Source organism: Somniosus microcephalus, chromosome 14, assembly GCF_052327205.1.
Source record: "Somniosus microcephalus isolate GS21.2 chromosome 14, FLI_Smic_1.0, whole genome shotgun sequence".
In the NCBI taxonomy this organism is placed as follows: domain Eukaryota; kingdom Metazoa; phylum Chordata; class Chondrichthyes; order Squaliformes; family Somniosidae; genus Somniosus; species Somniosus microcephalus.
The window spans coordinates 27,482,456-27,493,089 of NC_141000.1; the positions used below are offsets into that span (position 1 = coordinate 27,482,456).

Here is a 10,634-nt window from a genome sequence, read left to right on the forward strand (position 1 = left end):
CGGGACTACTCGAATAAAAGCAGGGGAGTTCTCCTGGTGTCCTGGCCAATATTTATCCCTCTACCAACATCATTAAAAACAGATTATCTGGTCTTATGTCATTGCTGTTGTGGGAGCTTGCTGTGCGCAAATTAGCTGCCGCATTTCTTACACTACAACAATGGCCCAGAAATTCGGGTCTCCACGAGTGAGTACGCACGGGGTACTCACCCGTAAGCCCAATGGAAGTGTCGGTTTCCTGCATGCACTGCGCATGCGCGGGAAACCGGCACTTCCAATCCTCTGAACGAAAGGGTTCAGAGGTCGAACACGCGCACAGGGGAGGCTGCGCGTGCGCTTTGAACTTAGTTTTTTTTTGCAGGTTTTCACGCGAGGTTAAGCCTGCAGGATTTACACATTTAAAAAGCAGGCGTAAGGCCTGCTTTTTGCAAGGTAAGTGGTCAATTAATTAAAATTAAAACATTTTTTCCACAGGTTTATTATTTTTAAATACTTTAAAGCAAGGTAAGTTTATTTTTAGCCCCGTTAGAATATAAAATTATTTTTTCAAAAATTTAAATTATTGTTTAAAATAGTTATTTAATGTAATTTATAGTTTATTTAAAAAGTGTGATTTAAAAAAAAAAATTATTTGAAGGTTTACTGCTATTTTGGGGCCTGTAGTATTTATAAGTTTTGACAGTTCTTCCTGTCAATCTTATGAATGGGCTTTTCCCTCCTCCGATTGGCTGCCCATGGCTCACGTGATCCCAGGGGACGCATCGCACTAACTACGCTCCTGGGACACGTAAGCACAGCGCGCCGGCAGCTGGGCCAGGCCCCGGAGCAGAATTCCACGGGGCCCTACAGCTCAACTGCCGGCGCGCAAGGTAAGTGCAGGTCGGGGGCTTACACCCGCAGGAAGCCCCCGACCCGAATTTCTGGGCCAATAACTACACTTCAAAAGTACTTAATTGGCTGTAAAGCGCTTTGGGACATCCTGAGGTCATCAAAGGCACTATATAAATGCAAGTTCTTTATTTCTGGTATATTGACAAGGACTGTGGCCTCTGCCTATATTATTACGAAAGCACATTCCAACAGAATCATACTCTTTTCATACAGAGCCCTGCAAAACAAAGGCTTTGAAATAGCGGAGAGGGGAGAAATCAACGTAAAAGGCAAAGGGAAAATGATCACCTACTTCCTGGTCCAGAACCTGCATGCCACGGAGGATGATATCATGGGTCAGCCACCAATGAGCAGTGGGGGAGATTCCAACCAATCCAATGACTGCAGCAATGGGAAATCTGCCCAGTGTAAGCAGAACGGTGAGTTTAACTAGAGGAGTGATACAACTCCGACAATTATATGGAATTTTTTGCAACCAGAATTCAAAGGTGACAATTGCAGCTAGCATTGTTAAGGCATAAGTAATGTTACTTAGTTAGATAAAAACAACACAGTGTAAACAACAAAGTTCAAAGTACCAGTGACAAGTGCTGTGTTAGAAAAGGTTTAGTACACAAATAACGACATTTGTTTAATTGGGAATATTTATATTCGGCCGATGGGCACTGTCATGTAATTATCCTCCACTCACTGCATTTTGCTGGAGAAATCACCCTGCTTTTATCGGGAGACATTGCTGTAGTTTTGGTCATTAGTTCTATTTGCTGTAGTTTGTAGAGACTCTTTTTAAATAGATTCTGTAGACTGTTTGCTGTAATGCACTGTTTAAATAGACTCTGTTTTCTTAGCAAATAGACTTTGCTGTAAAATAGTTTGTTTGCGGTGAGCCCTGCCATAAGTACCACCCCGCTTTGAACTCATTGGCTCACACAAAGCAGCTCATTGGCTGACATGGTGGTGTCAATAGACACTCTCTGTGTCAAATGCAGCCACATGAAAGGATTTATTCACCTGACCTGACTACAGATATTGATGATTTTGATTAACTTTTTTCCCCTTTACTGATCAATTTTTCTCCTTTTTTAAATTTCATGCTGTCTCCCACCACCAGCAAAGTTGCAGACTCGCTATCAGGGCTACTGCATGAGCAGCCGGTAGGAGGTGACCTACTGGGCGCGATTTTTACTGCCCTTTGCCTTGCGTTATGGGGCGGTAATGGCTTTCTAACATGGAAATCAGCATCCTGTGATGTAAATAGGACCCCGATTAGCATTTAGGTCAGAACTGGCAGGGGCCTGCACAGTGCAGGCTTCGCAGGGGCGATGGAAGAGAAGGAAACTTTTTTGAGAAGATTTGCTGGCTAAATGGCACTTTTAACAGCCTAATGGCACTGTGCAATATTGGTAAGGAATGTGTTAATGCAGCCATATGGAATTCATCTGCCTGTCTTTCTATCTCAATTTAAAGGTAATGATTAATGTTTTGATTAAAATAGAAGACAACGTAATTTTATATAACACTTTAACACATTTGCTACTAATATCGTACAATAAAATCTCAACTAATAATTGTTATTTATTACCAGTAATTTAACCAGTTACCTGCCAGAGGAAAAATTGTGATATTGAGATCAAAGAATAAGGTTTATGGTCAAAAATCACTGATTAAAGAGTAGCTGAGAGGAAATATTGATTGCAGGTGTGTCATGGTCTAATCTCAAGATTAATGCAAATTGTAATCAGCCATTACTGAATTCATAGCTAACCTCTTATTCAATTTGCAGAACAAAATAATAATGAAGATCAAGTTCACAAGACTGTTGTGATGAAATATGCTGATAGTGAACATATACCCACAGATGGTCGCACACCTTCTGGTAAGTTGCATAAGACAAAGGTTGTAAGACAAAGGTCCTCTACCAACCTGCCCCCGCCACACAGTACGGCTCCCCGATTTTCAAAATCCATGACGAGGCCTTGGACAACGTGGACCACTTTCCATGCCCCGGGGGCCTACTGTCAACAAGAGCAGACGTCGATGACGAAGTCCAACACCACCTTCAGTGTGCCAGTGCAGCCTTCGGTCACCTGAGGAAGAGAGTGTTTGAAGACCAGGACCTCAAACCCAGCACCAAGCTCATGGTCTACAGAGCAGTAGTGATACCCGCCCTCCTGTATGCTTCAAAGACATGGACCATGTACAGCAGGCACCTCAAAGCACTGGAGAGGTACCACCAATGCTGCCTCCGCAAGATCCTGCAAATCCATTGGCAGGATAGGCGCACCAACATCAGTGTTCTCGCTCAGGCCAACATCCCCAGTATCGAAGCTTTGACCATGTTCGATCAGCACCGATGGACAGATCACATCGTCCACATGCCCGATACGAGACTCCCAAAACAAGCACCCTACTCGGAGCTCCGACACGGCAAGAGAGCCCCAGGTGGGCAGAAGAAACACTTCAAGGACACCCTCAAAGCCTCCTTGAAAAAGTGCAACATCCCCACCGACACCGGGGAATCTCTGGGCCAAGACCGCACAAAGTGGAGGAGAAGCATCCGGGAAGGCGCCGAACACCTCGAGTCTCTTTGTCGGGCGCAAGCGGAAGGCAAGCGCAAACAGCGGAAGGAGCGCACGTCAACCCAAGCACCCCACCCACCCGCCACCCCCTTCAACCACCGTCTGCCCCACTTGTGACAGAGACTGTAGGTCCCGCATTGGACTCATCAGTCACGTGAGAACTCATTTTTAATGTGGAAGCAAGTCATCCTCGGTTCCGAGGGACTGCCTAAGAAGAAGAAGAAGAAGTTGCATGAACACTGTAAGGCCTGCCTTGCTGTTCAGCCAGTTTTCAAATGGCCTGCTTCACAAAAGACAAAGGCCTAGAAATTCAGTTGCGTTCGCCAGCCGTTAACGCCATAAGAGGGGTATATTTCCAGCGCTAGGCACTTAGCGCCTGGGCGCAGACCGATCTGCGCCTACGCCCAAATTCAGTTGACATTTAGCGCCGGCGCAAAGTGTTTGCGCCCGCTCAGCTGCGCGCGCAGCTTATGACGTCATTTCGTCGTGCAACGCTGTTTGTGCGCCCCAAACCGGAAATTCAGTGGCGCCCGCCCAATGTGGGCGTGGCGCTGTTAAGAACTGTGAAGCGGAACGCAACAGAGGCCCTGTGGGCCTCGGGGAGCGCTAATTAAAGGGCACTTACACTGAACTATAAAGCCCAGCCATTTTGCTGCAATGACTTTACTGCTTTGGATTTCTGGACAGAGACCAAGGGACAGAGCTTACTGATTTGGGACAACATAGGAGAGGTATTTTTGGCTTCTGGCCAGTGCTTTGACATTTGAATCATTGTGATTTCACTGTTTGCAACTTTATTATGGGGGCTGTATGGGGGTGCAACCCTCAGTTGCAGCATTATGTGCGAAGGGCTCGCAGACGCTGTGAGAGAGGGCCAGCCATGCCTAGACGCAGAGGGGCCATCAGGCGTCGGCAACGTAGGCCTTACCCACTCAGGCAATACCGGCAGCAGGTGTCCTATCTCACCATGACTGCGGCGCATTGTGTTAAGAGGCTGCGCTTCAGAAGGGAGGTGGTTGCAGAGATCTGCCAGCTGCTTCACAGAGATCTGCGTCCACAGCTGATGTGCAGGACGTCTCTCTCGGTGGAAGTGAAGGTCACGGTGGCTCTGAACTTTTATGCAAGCGGCTCCTTCCAAGCCGCTGCTGGGGACATAGCGAACATCTCCCAGTTCGCCGCGCATTGCTGCATCCGGCAGGTCACCGATGCACTTTTCGCGAGGAGACACCAATTCATCTCCTTCCCCATGACCCTACAGAGGCAGGAGCAGCGTGCAGTCGGATTTGGCAGGATCGCGGGCTTCCCCATGGTGCAGGGCGCCATTGACTGCACGCATGTGGCTATGCGGGCACCTATCGACAATGCCGAGGATTACCGCAACCGGAAGGGCTACCATTCCCTCGATGTACAGCTGGTGTGTGACCACAGGCAGCGCATCCTAGCTGTCAATGCCCGCTTTCCAGGAAGCAGCCACGATGCATTTATCCTGCGCCAGACTACTGTGGCTGACATGTTCGAGGCACAGCCTCCACCAAGGGGATGGCTTATCGGGGACAAGGGCTACCCTTTGTGTACATGGCTCATGACCCCGCTCCGCGCGCCCAGGACCCCAGCGGAGGAGGCATACAACGAAAGCCATCAAGCCACAAGGAACATCATAGAGCAAACGATAGGCGTCCTCAAGCAACGGTTCCGCTGCCTGGATTGTTCCGGCAGATCTCTACAGTATTCGCCGGATAGAGTCTCCCAGTTCGTCGGCGTGTGCTGCATGCTGCACAACCTGGCTATCCGCAGGACTCAGGCACTGCCACCTGACATTGCACCACCACCTCAGGAGGACGAGCAGGAGGACCATGAGGAGGAGGAGGAGGAGGAGGAGGAGTACCAGCCCAGGAGGGAGCCACAAGGTCCAAGGGCCGTCCGCCGGCGGCTTATTGAACGACACTTCTAGGCCCCCTGTCAGGGAATGGCCTGTGGCAATGAACGCACCTGAAGGCAGCCGCTCCGCAAGCCCTCAGCCGGTTAACGCAACAACCACTTGAAACATGACACCTGGACATGCTGAATAAATAAAAAGCTTTATTTCACAAACTCAGGGCCCTTCCCACATGAAACAGAAAAACAGACAAGACCCCCAAAAAACAGTCAAAAACATCTGTCACTCCCAAAACCTGGGGAGGACTAACAAAACTTGCCCATCCAAATGGCCTTCATCATCGGCCTTACAAAAATAAGCCCCCCCCTCCACAACACAAACACCCCCATAAAAACAAAAAATGCCTTGATCTTCGGCCTTACCAAAATAATCCCCCCCCAGAACACAAGCCCCCCCATATAAAAAAAACCGCTATCACCACACTCTACTGGGTGTGCCGAGAGGGCGAGTCCTTAGACAGGCTTCTCCGGCCCCTGCCTGACCTGCTGCTCCGCCTCAACCTGGGCCCTGTGGCTGTGGCAAGGCTGGGGGAAGGCTCATGAGGGCGACAATGCGTGTCGGCAGATGCCCTTGGGGGTCGGCCTAGATGAGGCCCGGCCCGGGAGGGGCCGGCTGGTGACTGCTGCAGCTGTGGCTGGCCAGCATCAGTCTCAGCAGCAGCTCGTCGCACCTTGGCTGGGGGAGTGGCAGTGTCGGCTGCACCAATGGGGGCAAGCTGGCTGATGGCAGGCAGAGACACTGGCACTCGGCCGGGCTGGCAGTGCAGCAAGCGCAGCAAGCTGGTGGAGGCCAGACCGCTGTGCTGCAGCAGGGCGGCGGGTGCCCTGGCGATGCTTCCGCGCCACAGCGAGTGTGGCAGAAGTGAGTGCCCGAACTGCCCTGGTATGTGCCCGCATCAGCTCTGCCAGTGTCTGGACGGCACCACTCATGTACTCGCGACTCACGTCCTGCGCTGCCGCGAGTTGCTGGACACCCCTGTCGTGCGCTGCCGCGAGTTGTTCGACCCCCCTGGCCTGTGATTCGCCGAAAGCGACCACACTATGAGCCAGGGACTCAATGGCCCGAGGCATCTGTTGCACAACCCCCATGAACTCCTGGTGGCGCCGCTCCGACGCCGCCGACATCTCATCGAGGAGGCGCACCTCCTGGGCGAGGACCGTCTCCGGACTGGAGGGCGGACTCTCCCTCTGGGGAGAAGGCCGCCGTGCTGCCCGACCCTTCCCGCGTGCATCAACACCACTGGGCCCAGGAACTACCCTCCCCTGCAACACTTCCCCCTGGCTCTCCTGCAGGCCAGACATCTCCCCTCCATTGCCATCCCCTGGCGCGGATGAGGGTTCCCCCGATGTGCCGCCTTCCTCCTGGTCCTCGTCGTCCTCCTCCTCCAAGGGCCTGGCACTCTGAGCTTGAGGGACCACCTCCTCCTCACCAGCTGAAAGCAGGAAGGCACAAGAGTAGCTTTAGAGTGAGGACAGAGCGTCAGCGAGGGAGGCCTGAGTGGTGGCATTATGCACATTTGTCGGACAGTGGGAAAGGATGTAGATCTGAAGCGCAAGGTCAACGAGAGAGGTCCAACCGGTCATGTCCTTACCAGTGGGTCCCAGTACAGGGTCCGCATCTCCGATGGCAACAGGGCCAGTCACCCGGCCACGCATGAGTCGAGCCACGCTCTCCTCCAGCTCACTGAGCGCCTGGTACTCAGGACGGCCTCCACCGGTGACAGACTGGCTCCTCAAATTCCGCGCCAGCTTGGCCTGCAAGAGAAAGGACGGCCTGTAAGTACAGTGTGGTGCCCTGTTGCTGTGTGCACTGCCTCCCATGGTGGAATAGCTTGGCCAGTGTGGTGCCCTGTTGCTGTGTGCACTGCCTCCCATGGTGGAATAGCTTGGCCAGTGTGGTGCCCTGCTGCTGTGTGCACTGCCTCCCATGGTCGAATAGCTTGGCCAGTGTGGTGCCCTGTTGCTGTGTGCACTGCCTCCCATGGTGGAATAGCTTGGCCAGTGTGGTGCCCTGCTGCTGTGTGCACTGCCTCCCATGGTGGAATAGCTTGGCCAGTGTGGTGCCCTGCTGCTGTGTGCACTGCCTCCCATGGTCGAATAGCTTGGCCAGTGTGTTAAGTGCAGAAAGTGCTATTGATGATCATGCCAGTGCCATAGCTGCGAGAGGAGGGCTGCCCATTAGGCCTTTGAGGTCCCTTTGCCCATAATGTGAGGTGCACATGCAAGGATGAGGAGGACACTGGAAAGGGTACTCACCTTCACCAACCGAGTGAGGTCGTTGTACTTCTTCCGGCATTGGTCCGCACTCCTGGGGACATCGCAGGTGGATGACACCCTGCGGGCGATTTTCTTCCAGGCTTTCCTGTACTGCCTCCTGGGAGCCTTCTTGCCACTGTCCGGGCACAAGATCTCTCTTTTGTTTTCCACACCATCAACCAGCACCCTCAGAGCATGCTCTGAGAAGCGCTGCGTTCGTTCACGGGCCCTCTCCGTGGCTTCAGGCGCTATTTTGGCCCACCAGCAGTGTTGAGGCCTAGCTGCAGGGCTCCACTATGCAGGGCGTGGCAGCAGTCAAAGTCGACCCTTCCCCCTTTAAGAGCTGGCCGGCGTCAGGGTGTCTGCTGTCAATCAAAACATGCCCGCACCTGCGCTGCGCCCGGCCTCGGCGTTATCAGGCCGCATCTCCGGCTTAGCGCCTGAAGATAGCATTGCAACGCCAGTTTCAGCGCTCGCCCAAACTCTTGGCCAAATCTACTGAATTTCGGCGAAGTGGCCTACACTTTCCGGCGGGCGCTAACTTTAGCGAACGCCCGACTTTAGCGCCCCAAAAGTGTCCAGACTGAATTTCTAGGCCAAAGAAACAAATCAAATCAGTGTTATTAAAATCTAAATTATTAAAAGCTATCATAGTCTTTTGATTGGATAGTTGTTTTTTTTTACATTTGTTCTCCGGATGTGGGCAACACAGAGAGGATTATTGAGATACCATCCACCACCTTAAACATTTGCTCCCTCCACCACTGGTGCACCGTGGCTGCAGTGTGTACCATCTACAAGATGCGCTGCAGCAACTCACCAAGGCTTCTTCGGCAGCACCTCACAAATCCGCGAACTCCACCACCTAGAAGGCACTGCCGCAACTCGCCAAGGTTTCTTCAACAGCACCTCCCAAACCCGCGACCTCTTCCACCTAAAAGGACAAGGGCAGCAGGCGCATGGGAAGACCACCACCTCCAAGTTCCCCTCCAAGTCCTGACTTTGAATTGTATCGCCGTTCCTTCATCGTCACTGGGTCAAAATCCTGGAACTCCCTGCCTAACAGCATTGTGGGAGTATCTTCACCACATAGACTGCAGCGGTTCAAGAAGGCGGCTCATCACCACCTTCTCAAGGGCAATTAGGGATGGGCAATAAATGCTGGCCTTGCCAGCGACGCCAACATCCTGTGAATGAATAAAATTTTATAGGCAGGTGGGAGAGGCGATTGGTTGTAAATGACTATGGGCCATCATTTAGGGTTGCAATTTTTATTGTTTGGTGAGACTTGATATTGGCTTTGTACGTGGACAATGTTGGATCTGAACAATTCTTATCGTAGCTGATCTTCAATGGCCTCTGGTTTCAGTTCGGATCACCAGTGTTTGCCTATGATTCTCTCCTGGCAAAATGGAACAAATCTGAAAAATGGAACCATTGTCGGCTGTGCCTTCAGCTGTCCAGGCCTGAAGGTCTGGAATTCCCTCCCTAAACCTATCCGCCTCTCCACCTCACTCCTCCTCTAAGGCGCACCTTAAAACCTACCTCTTTGACCAAGTATTTGGTCACCTATTCTAATGTCTCCTTCTGTGGCTCAGTGTCAATTTTTGACTGATTACGATCCTGTGAAGTGCCTTGGGATGTCCTACTACGTTAAAGACGCTATATCAATACACGTTGTTGTTGTTTGGTGTTGGAATTACAATTTTAAATGAGTGTTGTTCCCAAAGCTACCATCCAGCAAATCTTTGCCATTTGTTTTATAAAAGAACACATATTATCGTACCACTATTCTGACTGTTCTGGATTCATTTTCGCTCCTCAGTTCGCAAACTCAACTAAAGAAGGAGCTCTCCCCTGCATTGTCCACTTTCTAAATATCGAGCACTTTATTTCATTTATTATTTTAATAGATTAATGCTCTCCAGCTCGTAATTTGGCTTCTGCTCAGAAGTTAATACATCAATGATACACAATGACTATGAATGGTGAACCAATTCAGTACATGCAACACACGAGCATTGGTTTTAAAGTTTGAGCGTGTAATTTTACGAGTTGACTGTAATAATATCAACTCTTTCTATTTTCACTACGAAGGCAGAGAAATCAACAGATCCAAGTGTAACAAGAGCCCAGAGAGTACTGCGATCTCGAGGGGAGAAGACGGAGCAAAGTCAGGACTGGACCTGAAGAATGTGGAGCCTCTCAGCAAGAAAAATGGAAAGTCAGAGTTTTGTATCATATTGTAAACAGAGTGCTGTGTGCACCCAACTTGAGCCACACCTTAGTTCATTGTTTTTGTAATGTATGTACCTTTAAGGGGAGAACTACTTTTTACAGCTCCTGTATACTGTAGTACCGGCAGTGACCACACCTGTATATAGACCCTGAGTAGTGATCTGTACAGTTAGTTCTAGAGTAACCCTCATTCAGTAAACACCTGCTGAATCGTTCCCTGCAGCCTGCTGTCTGATTATTGAAGGACACAACATTAAGATACACGGATCTAACATTGGCGACGAGCAGATTCGAACCTACCTGCAACTCTGCATCACCTCCCAGGGATTCGCTCCTGGAGAACAGTGGAAGAAGGTCGAGTTCAGAAGCACGGGCGTCGACCACGGGCAACCGCCCAGTCATCCAGCGGAGATTTGAGCATCGCAGGGGAGGCTGTCGAGAGCCAGGCTTGGCTTTACAGTCACGGTGGTCCAGCGAAACGGGCTGGCAACAGGTACTGCGCAGACCCTTCCTGGACAGCGACGGGCTAGAGCCCGACCGAGCGGCACAGATAAAGGCCGAGCAGCATCGACGGGGGAGAGAGAGAGGGCAGAGCGCACAGGGCGCAGCCAGTGTTCAGGACCGAGCGGCGTCAACGGGGGAGAGAGGCAAGAGAGAGCAGAGTGCAGCCGGTGTTCAAGGGCCGAGCAGCGTCAATGGGGGAGAGTGGCGCGCAGGAAAACGCGAGGCGCTGCC

At 51.2% G+C, this 10,634-nt stretch overlaps 1 protein-coding gene across 1 annotated transcript in view; it reads left to right on the forward strand.

Moving 5' to 3' along the window:
* LOC147107394 (guanylate cyclase soluble subunit beta-2-like) overlaps positions 1-10,324 on the forward strand; it is a 78,604-nt gene extending 68,280 nt beyond the window's left edge. The window contains exons 14-16 of the mRNA XM_086007385.1: positions 1,105-1,310; positions 2,675-2,767; positions 9,759-10,324. Of these exons, the coding sequence (XP_085863511.1) occupies positions 1,105-1,310; positions 2,675-2,767; positions 9,759-9,910 (451 nt within the window). The 3' untranslated portion in view covers positions 9,911-10,324. The remainder of the gene's footprint in view (positions 1-1,104; positions 1,311-2,674; positions 2,768-9,758) is intronic.
* The last annotated feature ends 310 nt before the right edge of the window (positions 10,325-10,634 follow it).